Source organism: Penicillium chrysogenum, assembly GCF_028827035.1.
Source record: "Penicillium chrysogenum strain IBT 35668 chromosome Unknown utg000005l_segment0_segment0, whole genome shotgun sequence".
Taxonomy (NCBI): Eukaryota; Fungi; Ascomycota; class Eurotiomycetes; order Eurotiales; family Aspergillaceae; genus Penicillium; species Penicillium chrysogenum.
This window is the reverse complement of record NW_026622753.1, coordinates 384,174-402,354: the sequence shown is the minus strand read 5'-3', so window position 1 is coordinate 402,354 and position 18,181 is coordinate 384,174. Positions and strand designations below refer to the sequence as shown.

Genomic DNA, 18,181 nt, shown 5'->3' with positions numbered 1-18,181 from the left:
TCTTTGTTTTTACCTCGTGCCCAAAGAAATGGATCAAGCAAATGACATCGCAGCTTGAGTGCAGAGCCCTAATCAGCATTCACATCCACGTCATCTGTGACTTGAATAGATTTCAGCATGGCCATGCCACCGGCTTTTTCGTTTACACCGCGTGACTATTGCCAGCCTCGGCTAATTGATGATATAATAAATCTTTACCTCGGTGAACCTTAAGATTGTTTAGAGTTCCACCTATATCGGGTGTAGCCAAATATCTTTGTTAGCAATCCCTAGAATTTTCTTATGAAGCGAACGTTTATTCATTATAAAGTCCCCTCTATTAGGGGCCTAATAACCAAAAACACCACCAGAAAGACCACTAGAAAGATGCATAAAAGACTACCTACACTAACAAGACTACCTAAGAAGACCACGAGGAGTCGTCGACGACGATTATACATTTTTATGACAGCATGTTTAAAACGGAGGTATATAGGGCGGTATATCTGGGTACAGAGGTTTAGCCCGATACTAGATTCTTTCCTTGCCATCAATCAAGTAGATTCCATGTCCGCCACATGGACATCTCCACTGTGTCAACCACAAGACCAATAGGATCCATTCCAACCAGATAGGCAAGAGCAAGACATATCTTCCTAAAAGGGACTATTACATCTTGGCATAGTTTGACACTATGCAGACAAGGACTTGGCGCCTTTCGGATACTTTCGTGTTCCTACGATCATTCCCAGAAACTGTCATATTTACAGAAATTCCACTGTGCAACACACCAATTCATTTGAGGTGCTCTTTATTTTGATTGACATGCAGATCTTCAAAGAGATAGGTGATATCTCTCGATATACTTACAACAACGCGACTCTTTCGTTCGGAACTCGTCATTTTCATAGATCGTCGAACTCTTTTCATTCTTCAGTTTCATAGATCGGCAAGGACCTTTCTTCATTTATCCCAGGCCTATAACTTTGAAACGTCATGAGAAAGAGAAGCAGAGAATGACCACCATAGCATTTGGCGGTTATATAAAGCGACACCCGCGCATTACCCTTGAACTAAGTCCTAATCGTCCTTCTCTCAAACTCCCAGCCTTCGCGTATCGTCATGGCACCGACTTTCTCTCCTTTAGACGCCTCTTCCTATCGGCACCCGGACCGGAATGGACCTTACGAGTCACTCCGGGAAGCAACAATTCTCGCAATGTTAGAACAGGGAATTGAATATAAGTCCCTGAGCGAGAATCCAGTCTCCTGGGCTGATGACCAGGACCCGTTCGGACATGTCAAGGCCCAGGCTCATATGAACTACGTTGGCATTTCCTTCATTCGTCTGCTTGAGTCGTTCGAAGGTCATCTCAAAGATGAGTTCCCGAGGTTCATGTCGGGTCGTGGAATCGGTCCTATGACGAATCAATGCTTGATGAAAATCAAACGGGTTGTCAAGTATCCTGACCTGGTTAGTCTTTTCTTCCTTTAAACGTGATAAGAGCTGGGCGAATCTAACAATGTATCGACGGAAGCTCATCACCGGTGTCCGCATTTTGGATGTACACGCGGACAGGATTCAAGTCGTTTATTGTATATGGTCTGTGACTCAGAACGTACTGGTTTCCGAGTTTCAGACCTGGATTGTGTTTTTCCACCATAAAGAACAACGACTTGTCAATCTCGCAGAGGAAGGTGGTGTGTACCAGTCCCTGCATGCTTCTTTGACAGAGCGTGCAGCGGAGTCGCGTCGTGCCCTCAAGGCATGGGAGGAAAAGCAGGCGCAAAAGGCTGATTCTAATACGGCAAAGCTTTGAGCATTCTTAATCTATAGTTAAGTACGGAGAAGTGTTTCTATTGCAATTTGAGATTCAAAGTCATAGTTTCGTTTCATCCGCACAGATTGTCAATTCAGACCTTTCCATTTTAGTGAGAGATTCCTATACCATTAATATTCACTCTACCTTCGTCATACCTCGTATCTCCATCATACTTTCTCACCTCGTCCAATCAACTTACTAGCAAATTTCACTAAGATTTCTGCATTTGAATCTGTTTCCGGAGTAGAAGGCGGCTGAGCAATTTACCTAGGTAGGGATATAAACCATTATCAGACGATCTTCACGTTACACAACGTGCTGTCGACGCTCACACGCGCATTCTCCGGCATAAGACTCGGCTAAAACTGTGACCTCCTATAGCATGGCAAAATGAACCTTCGACTCCGTGACGGCTTGGAGACTTGCGCAAGGCAGCCGACGGCATCAGTGGCCTCATACTGGCTCACAGACCGTAGGTTGAGCTTCATGCAGGAGTGTCACTTGATAACGATCAATTACATTGTTCCAAATAGCCCAGCCAATGACGCAGGCCAGAAATCCAGTACAACGCTCCACCCACGTCAGCACATTCTTCAAGAGTATCTAGTTGATCCCGGGTCCGTCGCCCAAGATCAGAGAGCCCTTGTCGATGTAAAACGTCGCACTCGGAGAGGAGGATTATGCGTGTTGTGCGTCCGTTGGCTAAGTTGAATCGCCGAAGGTTACTCATCGCTTCTGTCCAATGGCGGAAGGCCTCCCCAAATTGGGACTGAACGTGAGATAGCTTAGCTCGGACAATTGCCAGGCGTAAGTTGTCCATCTTCATGAGCTTCAGTCGGCATTGGAACACGCAGCGGAGCGTTTCCTCTACCTCTCCAAGTCTCTTCTGCGCAAAAAGACATTTGGCAAGAGCAATGATCAATGCACCCTGCTTTGGAGCTTGAAGGTTGACTGCAGCCTGGAGGCAGCTCTCGGCTTTAGCGGTCGTCCAGCTCGAGATACGTGTCAGCCATCTAGCGACGTGGATCTTTCTTCAGCTAAATACTGGATATGATAGAGAACCAGGCCCACATATTTCCAGCCTACCCTCTTCCATGGCTAGGAGGAAGACGAGGGCGGTGAAGTGGACGGCTTAGAAGGAGCGCAAAACATTGCGATGCTAAATCGTTGTACGCCAAAGTTATTGTGGCCTTCCGGGCCTGGACCGCGGACTCTATGCACGCAAGCCCGAACTCGTTCACTTCCAAGTAAACGCTGGAGTCTAGTGCCTACGAAGACGACTACCTCAGGAGCTCCGTCGCCAAAAGTAGGAACGTGAATAAAAGATGCCTCTGACCCAACCCCTTCACTGTCTTGTTTCTCTGTTGTTTCCAGATCGGCAATTTCCAGGCCGTCGTTCTCATTATGAGACCGGAATAGAATTGTTAATGTTCCGCTATCCATATGAGGGGGACTGAAATCGGCGCTGAAGTCAGGAAGGCTTCTAGAATCATAATAGTGGATCCCGACAGTAGCAGAATCGAGGAGCGTAGTACCCGTTAGGGGAGTGTTCGAGTCCAGTGCCTGCGATATGGTCTTCAACAATTGCAGCCTTATAGGTGTCCACTCCTTGAAAGAAAGGAGAATCAGCACGATACACAATAAGAGGGAGAAGACAAGGGCGGTTTACCTCATGAAGGGATTTGACTGAACGATACAAGTTGTAAGAGGGCCCCTTGAGGTGGTCCGGCTCGGCACCATGTCGGAAAAAATAGATACTCTCTTTAGGTATCTCAGTCCGGCCGCGAACACGTTCCGAAGCAAAGGAGGAGTATCCTGTTATGTCTGTCTTAGCTGCGATAGGTTGTCCGAAAAACTCCCGTGCCTAAGGAGTGCGGTCAGTGATGAATGCTATTCCGGGAAAGTGGGTTCAGCCTGCATTTTCAATGACAACGTCGGGACAGTCTTGCGTGGTTTCAGGGGCTACTGCTAGACGGAAAGCTCCAAACCGACGAAGGGCAAGCTTCAGGTCAAAGACCAGAGTGGATGATATAGGTTTGTTCAAATTGATCAGAGGTAATTTGGCAGACATTCTGATGCACGCATCCGTATGTACGTAACGGACTGACTGGACGACGAAGCAAGAGAGATCTCCAAGCACCTGGAGTCCCGAAAGGTTTTGCGGGGTTTGCATTACTTATCGGCCTCAGGCCGTCAAGAAGACCGTTCAGTCTTCTCAACTACCAATGATCCTTGACGAACACATGCCTTGTAGTCGATCTTTCTACACCATGTGTTCATCCAAAGTGGTTATCGTTACCGGTGTATCCTCTGGCCTTGGCGGGCGATCGCCCTGGAGTTTGCCAAGTTGCACCCTACTCTAGTGGTCGTCTGCGCTGACCTCAACATAAATGCATCGGCCTGCTCGCAATCCACGCGACCAACTGCCGAAGAGATCCGTCACCTATGGTGCTTGCACGGCTATCTTTGTTAAGACAGATGTCAGTGAAGCCCCAGACGTGAGACGCCTGGTCCAATCGATCGTGGAGCAATTTGGTCGTTTAGATGTCCTCGTCAACAGTACGGGAGTCGCTCAACAACCGTGGCCCGCGGTTGGTGCATGAAACCGACGAGAGCACCTATACCAAGAACATGGATGACAATGCCAAGTCCGTGTTTCTGGGGTGCAAATACGCTGTCGAGCAATTCCGACGGCAGAATCTGGATTCCGCTGGAAATAAACATGCCGTGTTGGATCATTATCTACCAATAGGACTAGAAGCCGCTTGGGTCTGTGGGTTCAAGTAAAGTAAAAGTGATTCATAACAATCCAAGGGACACAAAAAGACGGCGACATTAAGCGCGCACAGCGACTCAGGGCCAAGGAGAATCTATTATAACAGGATCCCGTCCAGCGCCGACAAGAATGATACAATCACTCTCAAATCAGACGCAGGGACGAGACGGTAATGTAGAAGTGAAATATGAACAGGATTGAGAAGAACTTGAAATGTGACGTTGAACAACGGACAAGAGGAAATAACTTCGTGAATTCACATTACAGCACCAGGAAGGACAGTGCTGCGATGGAGGCCAGCCACAGGCTGGACGAGACGCTCATCGACGGGGCCAGGTTGTAGACGGGCGAGGCGCTGGGGGAAGCGCCTGTGCTGGGGCTGCTGCTCGGGCGGCTGGTGCTCAGCATGGTTGACGAAGCGACGGGAGTGCTGGCCGGAGCAGACATCGAACCGGCAGGCGAAGTCGGGGCAGGAGCAGGGGCCACGGTCGATGACTCGACGGGAGCTGTCTCGACAGGGGAGCTCTGAGCGGGGATGGTCTCGGCGGGAGTGCTCTGGGCCGGGGTGGTCTCGACAACAGGGGTCTCGGTGGGGGTCGAGCTGACAAGCGAGACAGTGACAACAGGAACAGTCATGGTCGAGGAGACAGTGGTCTTGGAGACGGTGCTGTAAGTGGACCTGTAGGTGCTCGAGCCCGAGGTGTGAGTCTCAGTCACGGGGCAGATGGTGGTAGTCTCGTACTCCACGACGGTGGTGGTGGAGTCCGGAGCCGCGGGAGTAGTCTGCTTGGGGATGGTCGAGGTCGAGGTACCGGTGACAGTCGAGACAGTGGTGTAGGTCGACAAGTAGGTGCTCGAGCCAGTTGTGTGAGTCTCAGTGACGGGGCAGGTGGTGGTAGTCTCGTAGGTCACGATGGTGACAGTCGACTCCTGCGGAGCAGAGTTGACAGTGCTAGGAGCCGGGGTGAGGACGGGCACAGTCGAGGTCGAGGTACCGGTGACAGTCGACACGGTAGTGTAGGTCGATAGGTAGGTGCTCGAGCCCGTGGTGTGAGTCTCGGTGACGGGGCAGGTGGTGGTGGTCTCGTAGGTCACGACAGTCACGGTAGACTCCTGGGCCGGAGGAGAGGTGACGACTGGAGTAGACACGGCCGGAGTAGACGGGGCTGGAGTCACGCTGGAAATGGAAGAGCCGGTACCGGTGGAGGTCTCGGTCACTGGGCAGGTCGTGGTAGTCTCGATGATGGTCGAGGTAGTGATGGTCGACTCAGGGGGGGCAGTAGGTCAGGTCCTTGCCACAGTTGGTGACGGTGATCTCGCTTGTGGTGGAGATAATCGAGGTGGTCATTCCAGGAGGCAGGCTGGTGATGGAAGGAGGCATGCCAGACGAACTAGGAACAGGCGGGTTGACTGGCACCGAGGGAGTGGACGAGCTCGAGGTAGGAACCGACACAGAGATCGAGGAAACTGGCACCGACGAGCTGGGCACGACAACAGAGGAGCTAGGCACGACAGACGAGCCAGGAGTGGGAACAGAGACGGGGACCGAAGAGTACGACATCGAAGACGAGCTCGGAATGGGAACAGAGACAGAGATTGACGAGTGAGGCACTGAGACCGAGGAGCTGGGCACGACGGACGAGCTCGGGGTAGGGACCGAAACCGAGACCGATGAGTAGGACATCGACGAGCTGGGAGCTGGCACAGACACAGGGACCGACGAGAAAGGAATCGAGGTCATGGACGAGCTGGGAGTAGGCACCGACACGGAGATAGACGAGTAGGGCACCGACGAGCTCGGGGTAGGGACAGAGACAGAAATCGTCGAAGAGCTAGGAGTCGGGACCGAGAAGGGCGCCGAGGACGAGCTGGGAGTAGGCACCGAGACAGGGATCGAAGAAGAGCTAGGAGTCGGGACGGACACAGGAACCGACGTGTAAGGCACCGACGAGGATCCCGGAGTAGGAACCGACACGGGAACAGACGAGAAAGGCACCGAGGAGCTGCTAGGAGTAGGCACTGACACCGGGATCGATGAAGAGCTCGGAGTGTGAACAGAGACTGGGACCGACGATGGCACCGAAGTAGAAGCAGGAGTCGGGACCGACACTGGAATAGAGGAAGAACTCTGGGTCGGGACCGAGACAAGAATCGACGAAGAGCCCGGGGTAGGAATTGACACAGGAACCGAGCTCATGGACGAGCTTGACATCGGCACAGAGATCGGCGAAGAGACAGACACCGAAGACATGTGCGAGCCGGGGTAGAAGCTGGAGCTCGACACAGGCACGGAAACAGGCACCGAGGACGGCGAGACCGAAGGCGTGGGCAGAGAAGACGACGGCGCCGAGAAAGTCGGCACAGACGAGGACGCCGACGGCATGGGAATGCTGGAGGGCACCGAAGGCATCGAGGTGCTGGATGAAGGCGCCGGGACCACGGAAGAGGCTGACCGCACCGACGAAGGCGTCGACCAGCTAAGGGTCGAAGACGGCTCAGGGATGTACGACGATGACACGGGAACAGAAGGCATGGAAGACCAGCTGCTCGGGGCCACCGAGGCAGAGGAAGAGGCAGGTCTCCACTGGAGATTATGAGCAGGTCATCACCAAGTATTGAAGAATGGGATATATAGACATACTGCGCTGCTAACCTGAGCAGCCGTCAGGAACGAGGCGACGGCGATGGAAGTGGACTTCATATTGACAGCACGCCGTCAAGAAACAGAACCGATACAAGAGAATGAAAGACAGAGATGGTCTCTGTCGACGCTGAGTGGTGATTGGGCTCAGAAGCGAATGGACTCTGACTGCAACCAGGCAAGAGAATAAATGGGTGTCGATTGCAGACAAATAAGGAAGACAGCAGCCTCAAAAGAACGACAGACCGCAATCACGACGGAGAGATAACGTCGAGCGAGCGGAAAGGAAGAGGTAGGAAGAGAAAGTGTTTCTAAAAGGAACCCTGAGGTGAGGATTTAAAGCCAGCCGTGAACACCCATCCTCTCAGTCGAAACTCAATCATGGGAAAGGCAATGTGGGGGCTCAACTGATGGCCCATCTGGGAGCCGGCGGAAATTGAAGAATCCACCAAGATGCACGACAGCTGCGAGACTCGGTGGGCGTCCACGTTCACTGAGCCAGTGAGGTCCCGCGATGATGGGGCCTGTTCTCAGGAACCACTTAGGGGACCACTTAGGGTTCGTTCAGGGTTCGTTCAGGGTTCGTTCAGGGTTCGTTCAGGGTTCAACATAGTAGACACGGCTAAAACCTTATCGCACCTCGCGATGGCTGCTATGGTTGATATTGAAGAATTGATTGACATAGACGACGTATATGCCAGCCGCAAAGAGCCAAGGTGTTCTGCAATCGACAGTGTACTCATTATCGAGCGGGATTGTAGAAGACAGGCTGAAGCGCCACAGCCGGAGAGCAGTTGCAATGACAGAACGTGGGAAACAGAGTTTAGAGTCCACTGAGCTAAAAGAGATTACAACAGTTGTAGATTCAGGAAGAGGGCACAGCAGCCTTGCAGTGATTGGTTTTTTGCCCCCCACTTTATCTGGACTTTGATTGCGATCGGTGCTCGATAAGCTGGTCGGCGTCAGTGCGGGCTTGTCCGGGCTCCGACTCTTCCACCTCACTATGGAAGGGCGAAGGCGTTTGGATTTCAGATTCGCCACGAGCCCGCTGATCACAAGAGTGCCGATTTGCATGAACTGAGGCACAAATATCCATCGATCCCGGTCAATGTCGATTCTCCTCACGTACACATTTGGTCGTCGATAACCATCAGTACAGTCTAGAAAGGTGTGGTTAATTAAGCTTTTGGGCGCTCATGTATTCAATCTTGTTTTCGCCGGGCTCTTTTCAAGAACGTGGGCCTGAGCCACACTTCCAGTCGATCGCTGCTTGAACAGGCAAGTTCATTTGCATGGTGAACGCCTCAGGCAGGACCACACCTCCAACAGATCTCCTCGGCCATGTGCGTGCATGCGTCGAGGCACAAGTAGCCCCAGTTGACGCCTAAGATCCCTGTCAAAGTGGCCACCATGTCGTTCCACCCTCAAAAGATTAACAAGTCCGGTTTCCCGTTTGTTTGCCCGGGGACATGGCGAGGATCCCCACCAATACGACGACAACAGTGAAGACGGAGAGACTCATGCTTACTCGCTGAAAGTAGGGATGAACCGCTCGACGGAGTTCAAGAAGAAGACGAAGACGTCGGTGGCCTGGAAGCCGACAGACTGTTGAGAGGACTCTGTTTGCCTGACGGCATCAGCGCTCCGTTTCCAGGCTCTCCTTTTTCCCACAACGCCCAGCGTCTTCTGTTTTCTGTTTTTCCTCTGGACGTAGATGCGGCTTAGACGTGTGTCCACAGCCAGAAGTATTTAGCTCGAAGTCACCCGCCCAAGACCCCTCCCGTGAACACCCGCTGTTCGATCTCGCTAGCCGTCAGTTCGTAAGCTTTGTTCTGCACTAGGGTCGCCAACTCCACAGCGCATATGGGATTGGGATTCTTCACCCTCAGCATTTTACCCGTGGTCAGATGTTGCAGCTCACATCTTCCCATGAGATAATCTGCAACGTATTCGGCCAAAGTATCGGTGAGGGATGCATAAGTATGCACCCTCTCCGCCCTCTGCACCGCCTCTATCTCAGACGTGAAGAGAACGGTGAGAAGCTCGCTGAAGAGAACCCCGTCCGAATACCGAGGTGTAGGGTCTGCTGTGTGCATTTTCGAGCTGCGGATCAAGGCTGTCAGCTCGGATGGGAGCTTAATGAGATGGGTGAAGTATTTCGAGCCGTATAGATCGGGGCAAACCGAGGCGGCGAATAGATGGGCGAAATCGTGCAGATCCCAAATAGCAGACCGGTTGTCTAGCATGCGGACACTATCTTCCTTGAAATCCTCTGCCCGGACTGCAATGTGGCCTACGCCAATTGCCGATATGGCCGTTGGAGGAATGAGTCTTGTTTGGTAGTCCACGGTGAAGGTCGAGCTGTTGACCAGTCGATGAACCCCATAATTGATAGCGCGAATGGCGTTGTCGTTGTAGGAGAGAAAGATGTTGATATCTGCGAAAAGTTGTTGGTTGGATTCTATCGCTGGCAGGAACTCTTCGCGACACTCCCAGCGAGCGGCTAGATATACAACCCTATGTTTGTGGACTGAAATAAGCAGTTCGTGTTGAATCATCGAGGGGAGGAGTAGGTAATTGTCTGTTCTTTCCAGAAGGAGTTTGCATCCTTCCAGGATATTCTGAAGGAGGACACGTTTGATGGCTTCCACATGGAATCGGATTGTCTCCCCGTCTCGGAAATGGGGGTACGCATAAACCTGGCCATCCAACCACCATGTTGAGGGATCATAGGCAGGAGGCAAGTTTTCGAATGGGCGCAGGGGTGTCTCCAAGGAACAGCAGGGTGGTGGCTTCCTGTTTTGGGGCTCCTGCCCATCTGCATCGTTGCGAATCAATCCAGCCGGTTGGCCCACGGGCTTGAGAGATCTCTGTAGAAACTTTTGCACAATCTGGGCAATTGGGTACATTGTGCAGGGACGTTGAAAGCTGATGAAGCTAGGAATTACAGGACTCACTGGGTTTCTTTCGATATCCGTTGCTTGTACTTTTATAAGCATCAGATTTGGGGCCAAAATTACAATACCCTCATCTTGCTTCAGACCTAAAATCTCACGCGAGATTTAGCCTGCGAGGATGGTTTCAGATGCATGGACATATGACTTCGAGGTTGTAGTAGCATCCTTCACATGTTGTCCTGCACCTAGGTATTATCATGCCTGTAAGATTGAACTGATAGGGCAGAATTAGTCGAGGGCACTCTCTATTCGGTGTAGATCCTCTCTTTTCCTTTTCGTGGAGTAGTAATATGCTATTATAGGAATCATTAACAGTATGGGGTTCACGAGTGAATTGAGCCACTTTTGCAGCCAGTGGATTCTTGGTTTTCATAGAAATCCCTTTTCTCGAGTATCACATAGCCGATAGAGAGTCCCATATTGATTCTTAAAGAATTACTTTACGAGGGAGATGTGATAACAACCTGTTGCGAATATATTGGTTCTACAGCAGGCAGCCTGTTTAGGAGGCAACCATCCGCCTATGCAACTGAGTATGTATCCTCTGATAACTATTTATAAGGTCTGTTAGGTAAAACGGGAGATCGTCAGTCTTATCATTTATGCCTCTTAGCTTATACCTATGTATCGTATAGATTAAAACGGCTGGACCCTGGCAACTCTGAATGTCTTCCTTGCCTAATTTGGACTAGGTCGGCTCGCGATGTAACCCCAGTGCTGTCCTTTTTCCTTTTACGTTGATCAACTGAAATATCACTACGCCCATGTATAGGTATATGTATGTGTAGCTTAGCAGATATTTTGTTGTCAAGAGGAACAAGCGATTTTAGTACGATGCAAATTTATGGAGTAATTAATTTCAGCCTTGGCCTTATCCAAGCTTGGGAAGAAGTCTTGCGTACTCTTCCTCTTTTCTCGCCCTTGCTTCTCAGTGGATTTGTCGCATTATTCATTGTTATAGTAATGCTGAAAATAGGCGAAAAATAGTGAAAACCCATTGACATTTTTATCTCATCACTTTGTCGTTTTGGGTTGTTATCATGGTCACATGTCACAGCCCTAAAGGGGTCCCCGACAAGTAGGGAAATTTTAGCTTCGAGACCGTTTTCTCCAAATTCCTTCTATTATTCCTTTGCTTCTTTCTACTTCAGACGTTTTAGACATGGCAACGGAATCGAAAACCACCGTGGCTGTCTCTGGAAGTGATGAGGAACTAGTCGGATGGTTGGATCAAGGACTTCGTGCGTGGACGGTCGTCATTGGAGCATGGTGCTGTTTATTTTGTGCTTTTGGCTGGGTGAATGGTGAGATCCCTGTCTCTCACATTTCTCATGCCGACCGATACCCTGACACGCTTTACCACCAGCCATTGGCATTTTTCAAGAGTACTACCAGAACAATCAATTGCATTCTTATTCAGCGTCCAGCATCTCCTGGATCTTATCTTTGGAGCCATTCGTACTCTTTGCGGCTGGAATCGTCATTGGAAGGGTAAGTCTAGCCCATACAAGCCTAAGCGGTGCCTATGTTAATCTTGTCTCAGGTATTCGATGATTATGGCCCCAAGTGGCTCCTTCTTATCGGGACATGCCTTCACGTCTTCGGTATCATGATGACCTCCATCTCGACGGAGTACTATCAATTTTTGTTAGCCCAGGGAATCTGCAGTCCTCTCGGTGCAAGCTTTGTCTTTTCGTCCGCACTCTCCTGTACCGCAACATGGTTCGAGAAACGACGTGCTTTGGCCTTTGGAATCGTTTCCAGCGGCTCATCACTGGGCGGAGTTGTATTCCCAACCATGTTATCTCGGCTCTTTCCTAGTATCGGGTTCGGATGGACGCTGCGTATCTCTGGATTCATCGTCCTCGCCCTCCTGGTAATTGCCAACTTGACTGTCCGATCGAGAATAAAAAATGTTCCGCGGCCAGTGAAGCTGAGTGATTATACGAGTCCGTTCTCGGAGATACCGTTTGTCTTGCTTATGCTGGCTTCCTGCTGTGGATTCTTCGCCATGTTTGTGCCAATCAGTTATGTCGTTGTGGAGGCCCAGGAGGACGGAGTCAACCGTGAGCTAGCTGGGTATTTGTTGACTATACTCAATGCCGCCAGGTGAGTACGCCTATCGGTAATTGATGAGACGGTGTGGTTGGCTAACCTATTCTGCAGTCTCCCTGGTCGAATCCTACCGGGCTATGTAGGGGACAAACTGGGCCGATTCAACGTCATGATTGCCATGTGCTCCTTGTCCGCCATCGTTATCCTAGCTCTCTGGCTTCCAGGTACCCTTCTCTCCCCAGGTAGTGCGGCGATCTATATTGTCTTCAGTATGCTCTATGGGTTCGCATCGGGTGCATTTGTGGGCATGGTACCCGCCCTGCTGGGCCAGATCTCGCCCGATGTCACTAAGATCGGTGTTCGTCAAGGCGTCTTATTTACTTGCATCAGTATTGCATCGCTCACGGGAAGTCCCATTGCTGGAGCAATCTTGAGCCGACAAAACGGGACCTATTGGGGATTACAGGTCTTTTCAGGTGCAATGATGGTAGCAAGTGTATTCTTCTTCATTGCGGCGAGAGCGGTACTTGCAGGACGGTCTATCTCAAAAAAGGTCTAGATACAGACGAGAATAAAATAGAGATCCCTTATACATAGCTATCACAGAGCTGAGCCGCGACAACATCCAAGCTGGTCGAGCCTTTAGGGTGGTGAGTGGCCCAACGGATGGAGACTTTGTTATAGGCCTTCAACATCCAATCAGCAAGGCAATTCAAACATAAAGGGATTCAAAGCGACATACATTAGAAACTCACCCAAGCCTCTTTAAACCCGGGGAAGTGAATCTCCCGTTCAATCGCCAATCCATCCTCCGTCAATTTCCACAATCCCCCATTGTCAACCAGTAAGCTCTGCACCCCCGAAAAAACACTCCGCACATCCTCTCCCTCCGCAACAACAGGCTCCTTCGTCTTGCCCTCTCCCCATTCGTATACGGAATTAGATACCCCCTCTCCTCGCACCTCTCAGCCCGTCTCCCAACAACAACATACTCCAACACCGGACAACGAGCCACTCACAAAGCTTGACAACTGTATCCCAGTAGCAATGATCGTATCGAGGATGACAATTTTCCCATCATCAGACGCCGGCGGGAACGGTCGTCGGCCTAGCCAGTCCACAACCACATCCTGTGTGCCCTTTGTCTTGTTGCAGCGAGCTAGAATGCATGAAGTAGCAGGGAGGAGAGGCTGCGCGGCTACGAACATGGGTTAAGGCTCCGCGGAGGGTGGGGATCATTGTTGTCGGGGGCTGGAGGGTTTGGTCGTGGGATTTGGCGGCGGAAATGATCTCGTGGGTTAAGGTGTGGATTGTGTCTTGCATGATCTTGGGTGTGGAGGAGGGAGAGCAGAAGGTTGTCATTAGATTGGTGAGTTTTGGGGTTTGGGGGAGTTCAATGATGGGAGCTGGGATAGCCATCTTCCCTTCTTCTTTCTGCATGTTCAAAAATGAGGGATTAGAAGTGTATGAGGTGTTGGAGTGTAGATGATTGGGATTTATAGGTACTTGGCTTTATGTGGTGCGGATCTCATGCATTTTACAATTAGGATATGTACAGTTGTAGTGACTGGACTATGTGGTATTTGGTACTACTTCTACTAGTATAACTAGGGCTTACTCACGTAGTGAGAAGTCATTAACATTAGTAGTAGTAGTAGTAGTAGTAGTATTGTTATCATCAACCGCAGGCAGTTCGTCCGTACACTATCCCATTGTAACATCGCAGCTGCATGAGCCACGTAACTATGTACGCTACTGTAAGATCCCTGAAAGGATTCGAATTTTATTTCCCAGGGATTAATATTTAATATTATATATTTCTTTCTCGAAGGATTCACGGGTTAATTGTGGCAGTACCCTACTCATTTCCTGTTTCACTTTCATACTACCAACTACCCAGCTTCAAACCATTGAATACAAACCTCACAATGATAGCCCTCGCAATCTTCGACTTCGACGGTACTCTCTTCGATACACATGAATCCATCTCCCAAACCATAAGACTCACCTTCGAGACCCTCCTCCCCACCCACACCCCTCCCCAACCCAAAATCCACCGTCTCATCGCCAGCGGAGCCGGCCTAGCAGACACATTCAAAGCCCTACATCCTTCCCCCGCTGAATTCACTCCGACCGCCGAGAACGAGTGGATTGAAAAATACCGCGCTCTCTATACCACCCACGGCCAACTACTCATCAAAGCCTTCCCCGGCGCCAAGGATCTCCTCACCGAACTAAGCGCCTACAAGATCCCCGTCGCGATTGTGAGTAATAAGGGTGTAGCTGCAGTGAAAACGGCCTTGGAGCGGAATGGTATGGAGGGCTGCGTGCCTGAAGATTTGATCATCGGTGATAAGACACCCGGGGCGAAGCGAAAGCCGGATCCTGCTAGCTTTGTGGATGTTCTGATACCTGTTCTGAGGGAGAAGTATGGGATGGATGAGATTGATTCGGGGAGTGTGTTGGTGGTGGGTGATACGGTGGCGGATGTCCAGTTCGCAAGGAATATTAAGAGTAGGGTCTGCTGGTGTCGGTATGGGTACGGAGACCAGAAGGCTTGTGAGGAATTGAACCCGGATTATGTGGTGGATTCTCTGGGGGAGGTTGTAGGGATTGTGAAGACCTAAGCTCGTCACTGGAGAAGCATACTGCATTGGAACTACAAACAAATGTAAATAAATCTAGGGACAGTTCGTCACTTGACTTATTCTATCGCTGTATGAATACGGAGCATATGGAGACTCTTCGATCATGGGTTCAGCACACATTTAACCTAACAGTGCGAATGCTGGTCTTATCCTCAGAGTTTTTCATGGCGGTAGCAACCTCCCGGTTCAAGTTTTGCGCAAAGACTTCTTCGTCTCTCATAGAAACAAAAGAGGCATTGTGGGGGTCCTTCTGGGCCGCCTCCCATAAGTCCTCCATCGACCATTCGTCCGCGTGCCAGCGCCGGGCAACGTAGAAGTGATTGAGAAGTTGTTGAAGACGAACGCGAAGATAGCCTTGATACCCACTCGAGGTAGAGTCCCCGCTTTCTAAGTCGTAGTCCGGGTCAACAGCCCAGATCCATGCATCGTCTGGTCCGCGAGAATCCAAGACTGACGCCGCAGCGCCGTGATCCAGATATAAGAGAACGTTCCGAAGAAGGCCTTCGGTAATTCCCTCCGGAATAGCATCAATCTTGCCTTCAGCCATATCCATAAATAGAAATGGTGCATGCTTCTTAGGAGGCTGAGATCGGAGATGGTTGAACTGCTTTCGCAGTTGATTCAACGTTGATAAGAAAGACTCAGCACTATCAATTCCAGAAGGCAAATCAAGGCCCTCAAGGTACCACCTGGATCCGATCTTTGTTCCAGAACCACCAGCGAGGTGCGCCCAATGGAACAAGTTAGATTGTTTTCGTTCATATGACTCCTGGCGTTCAGGGTCCTCGAGCTTCCACTGAGGGCTCTGGAAGATTGCATAGCCCCATGGCTTTTTGCCTTCATCTTCCTGCCATAGCTGGCGCAGCCAGGGGTGGCCGTGTTCGAGAATCTGCGCCAGGTCTGCTCTATCCTCCGCTTCTCTTATTTCATCTTCTCGTCGGGAAACCTCCGCCTCTGCGGTTTTGAATGCATCCGCTTAGAATTCCGCGTAGAAAGAACTTCGGAATGTCTCGAGTCGCTCGAGTGTTTCGGAGTGGTGTTCATCAGAAACTAGCGTTACATTGTCGAAACAATCGAAACGGATATCTTCTTCCGGAAAGCTAATTCGTCCCCAATAGCGGCTATGAAGTAATTCCACCTCAGACGAAGTAAGGTCTCTAGGTGATTGAGCAGCTTTTTTTAAAAGCTCTTCTTTACTAAGAGTTGTTGCAGCGGAAATGTTTGCCTCTTGAGTTGAGAAGTCAGGAAAGTCGAGAAACCGAGGGCGGTCCTCTGCACTAATGGCAGACGGGTTGCTTTCGAATTCATGAAAAGTCGCGAGCAGGCTAGCAGGGTCATCGAGGTTAAGTATGACGCGGATGAAAGATAGGAATCGGTGCTCCATGGTTGGAAAGACAGGAAGTACAGCTAAGAAGTGGGTAGAGTACCCGTGGACGCTGTAAGTGGACACAATTGGACACTCCCCAGACCTCGAGAGCCGCTAGGGCTGTGACCTATAAAAGCAGCTCAAATCGAAAGCCCCTATACTAACTATATATTTGTATTTTGTCCTTCTATGCCACAAAGATAAGGTCAAGCACATGCAAACGCCTCATACGGAAGGGGAAAAAGGAACATAGCCGAAACCAAAGATCACCGGATTGTTCCGATCAAGGAAAAAGGAAAAGAGGTCGATGCGCTCACGTTAAAGAACAAACTGGGTACTCGATACAACGAAAAGCGGCTGGCAACCAAAGAAAAACACCAGCCAGGGAGATAGGTACAAAGAGGGGAAACAGAAAAATCATAGAGGGCCCGAGACGAGTTTAGAAAACGAAGATGAAGTTTCCGATTCTCTCCTTCTGGTTCTGCGCAATGCATTCCGAGATCCAGGTAACGTTTCGGATTTCCTAGGCGATATTAGCTTCTTGAAAATTAGAGAGATTGGTTCTGAGAGGCTTACCTGCTCCTTCAGCTTCATCCAGGCGTACACCACAGCCGGGGTGAATTGACGGGTGAAGACCAGCTTTGACAGGTCCATCTCCTTCTGATAGAACATATCCTCTAAACTCTTTCCGTCCGCGGGACCCCCGCCCATACCACCGAGACCGCCGCTGCCTTGGCTCAGACCCACAGCATCGAAGAATGCCTTGTAATCGGCCACAGCGCTTACAGCCAAGGCTACACCCTCGACATCCTCTGCGCGTGAAAGCATGAGACTGCCCTCTGGGTAGAGCTTGCCGAACTCCGGGTACAATTTCCTCCGCTCGAGCTTGGTCAGCTCGGTGCCGAAGGAGTTGAGTGTAATATTGATAGAGCGGCGGTCCGCCTCGAACTGCAGAACCTCCGCCATTACGTCCTGCGTTGGTGTCCCGCTGAAGTCTGGGTGGGTGTTGATGAAGTTGTAGAAGTCCTCCAAGTAGTTCTTGTAGAGAGTGTTTCGAACGATCTCGATGTTCAGCTCGTCCAGGTCCTGGTGGCTCAGGCTACCCTTGAAGTAGGCGGCCAGCGGGGTCTCGATCAGTACCGAGTTGTACAATTCCTCGATATTTGTCGCGACGCACAGCACAGGAAGTGTCTCGAACCATCCTAGTGGGTGGCATCGCTCCAAAAGTTCGCGGGTGTCTCGTTCATGCAGAGTGCCTGTGATCAACAAGGCAATGTTGTCGATCATGTATCCGTATGTCATATATTCAAGGAACTTGGCAGATGAGCCCGTCGCTTGTGCGAACAGGTACTTGAACTCAGCCACCAGTTTATCGGTCATCCGGCTCGCCAGATCGGAGGTGGAGGGGTTGGGGGAAGAGAGGCAAGGAAATCGCCATATGAGGGGGCAAGCTGGAGCTTGACATCTATTAGATCGTTAGTATCAATATGTAGCAGTAGAACCTACAACAGAGTCAGTGGAAATCGATAGAGCGTACCATCAATAGTCTCGCATTGAGTGAGGTTGGAGTAGTTCTGGCCGCTCAATAGGCTGTTCCGATAGCCGCGAACAATGCCCTCGACATATCTAAGAGAGTCAGCAACGGGCTATTCGGACCAAGCAAAGACATAGACCACTTACCCGCCGTTAACATTAAAGAATAGGCCCTCCATGGTGAATGTGGAGAAGATGATTGGAGAGATACAGCTGTAGCTCCATCCGTCCTGAACACGCATGGAGCTTAGTCATGCACCTAGCCACAGGCCCAAGCCACTCGTGGCACCCGCTTTTCAACTTTTTTTCTTCCGTGCAAATTTAGATTCAATTTCTCCAACGACACCGGTGGCCGACACGCCCTACGCTAATTTTTTTTCCGCCATTTCTTCAGTTCGGCTTAT

At 50.5% G+C, this 18,181-nt stretch overlaps 11 protein-coding genes across 11 annotated transcripts; 6 read left to right on the top strand and 5 right to left on the bottom strand.

The window, feature by feature from the left end:
- Nucleotides 1-1,101: 1,101 nt before the first annotated feature.
- N7489_008535 (uncharacterized protein) lies at nucleotides 1,102-1,798 on the top strand (the record flags this gene model as incomplete). The annotated part of the gene is made up of 2 exons (XM_056714285.1): nucleotides 1,102-1,452; nucleotides 1,517-1,798. 2 exons carry the CDS (start codon nucleotides 1,102-1,104, stop codon nucleotides 1,796-1,798), a joined length of 633 nt encoding a protein of 210 aa, XP_056561907.1.
- A 745-nt stretch (nucleotides 1,799-2,543) lies between these two features.
- Nucleotides 2,544-2,855, top strand: N7489_008534 (uncharacterized protein; the record flags this gene model as incomplete). Its single annotated transcript, XM_056714284.1, has 2 exons — nucleotides 2,544-2,576; nucleotides 2,637-2,855. 2 exons carry the CDS (start codon nucleotides 2,544-2,546, stop codon nucleotides 2,853-2,855), a joined length of 252 nt encoding a protein of 83 aa, XP_056561906.1.
- Nucleotides 2,856-2,899: 44 nt separating this feature from the next.
- N7489_008533 (uncharacterized protein) lies at nucleotides 2,900-3,872 on the bottom strand (the record flags this gene model as incomplete). Its single annotated transcript, XM_056714283.1, has 3 exons — nucleotides 2,900-3,409; nucleotides 3,471-3,665; nucleotides 3,732-3,872. 3 exons carry the CDS (start codon nucleotides 3,870-3,872, stop codon nucleotides 2,900-2,902), a joined length of 846 nt encoding a protein of 281 aa, XP_056561905.1.
- Nucleotides 3,873-4,191: 319 nt separating this feature from the next.
- On the top strand, nucleotides 4,192-4,588 carry N7489_008532 (uncharacterized protein; the record flags this gene model as incomplete). Its single annotated transcript, XM_056714282.1, has 2 exons — nucleotides 4,192-4,336; nucleotides 4,362-4,588. 2 exons carry the CDS (start codon nucleotides 4,192-4,194, stop codon nucleotides 4,586-4,588), a joined length of 372 nt encoding a protein of 123 aa, XP_056561904.1.
- A 1,356-nt stretch (nucleotides 4,589-5,944) lies between these two features.
- On the top strand, nucleotides 5,945-7,174 carry N7489_008531 (uncharacterized protein; the record flags this gene model as incomplete). Its single annotated transcript, XM_056714281.1, has 6 exons — nucleotides 5,945-6,180; nucleotides 6,291-6,331; nucleotides 6,390-6,513; nucleotides 6,561-6,589; nucleotides 6,636-6,840; nucleotides 6,910-7,174. The coding sequence occupies 6 exons, from the start codon at nucleotides 5,945-5,947 to the stop codon at nucleotides 7,172-7,174; spliced, it is 900 nt and encodes a 299-aa protein (XP_056561903.1).
- Nucleotides 7,175-8,978: 1,804 nt separating this feature from the next.
- Nucleotides 8,979-10,127, bottom strand: N7489_008530 (uncharacterized protein; the record flags this gene model as incomplete). The annotated part of the gene is made up of 1 exon (XM_056714280.1): nucleotides 8,979-10,127. One exon carries the CDS (start codon nucleotides 10,125-10,127, stop codon nucleotides 8,979-8,981), a length of 1,149 nt encoding a protein of 382 aa, XP_056561902.1.
- Nucleotides 10,128-11,337: 1,210 nt separating this feature from the next.
- On the top strand, nucleotides 11,338-12,789 carry N7489_008529 (putative MFS monocarboxylate transporter (Mct); the record flags this gene model as incomplete). The annotated part of the gene is made up of 4 exons (XM_056714279.1): nucleotides 11,338-11,479; nucleotides 11,542-11,666; nucleotides 11,719-12,284; nucleotides 12,342-12,789. 4 exons carry the CDS (start codon nucleotides 11,338-11,340, stop codon nucleotides 12,787-12,789), a joined length of 1,281 nt encoding a protein of 426 aa, XP_056561901.1.
- A 28-nt stretch (nucleotides 12,790-12,817) lies between these two features.
- Nucleotides 12,818-13,670, bottom strand: N7489_008528 (uncharacterized protein; the record flags this gene model as incomplete). The annotated part of the gene is given in 4 exon segments (XM_056714278.1): nucleotides 12,818-12,916; nucleotides 12,986-13,192; nucleotides 13,223-13,420; nucleotides 13,437-13,670. 4 exon segments carry the CDS (start codon nucleotides 13,668-13,670, stop codon nucleotides 12,818-12,820), a joined length of 738 nt encoding a protein of 245 aa, XP_056561900.1.
- Nucleotides 13,671-14,158: 488 nt separating this feature from the next.
- N7489_008527 (HAD family hydrolase) lies at nucleotides 14,159-14,857 on the top strand (the record flags this gene model as incomplete). The annotated part of the gene is made up of 1 exon (XM_056714277.1): nucleotides 14,159-14,857. One exon carries the CDS (start codon nucleotides 14,159-14,161, stop codon nucleotides 14,855-14,857), a length of 699 nt encoding a protein of 232 aa, XP_056561899.1.
- Nucleotides 14,858-14,987: 130 nt separating this feature from the next.
- N7489_008526 (uncharacterized protein) lies at nucleotides 14,988-16,262 on the bottom strand (the record flags this gene model as incomplete). Its single annotated transcript, XM_056714276.1, has 2 exons — nucleotides 14,988-15,853; nucleotides 15,878-16,262. The coding sequence occupies 2 exons, from the start codon at nucleotides 16,260-16,262 to the stop codon at nucleotides 14,988-14,990; spliced, it is 1,251 nt and encodes a 416-aa protein (XP_056561898.1).
- A 421-nt stretch (nucleotides 16,263-16,683) lies between these two features.
- Nucleotides 16,684-17,956, bottom strand: N7489_008525 (H(+)-transporting V0 sector ATPase subunit d; the record flags this gene model as incomplete). Its single annotated transcript, XM_056714275.1, has 4 exons — nucleotides 16,684-16,767; nucleotides 16,821-17,701; nucleotides 17,782-17,870; nucleotides 17,925-17,956. The coding sequence occupies 4 exons, from the start codon at nucleotides 17,954-17,956 to the stop codon at nucleotides 16,684-16,686; spliced, it is 1,086 nt and encodes a 361-aa protein (XP_056561897.1).
- Between the last annotated feature and the right edge of the window lie 225 nt (nucleotides 17,957-18,181).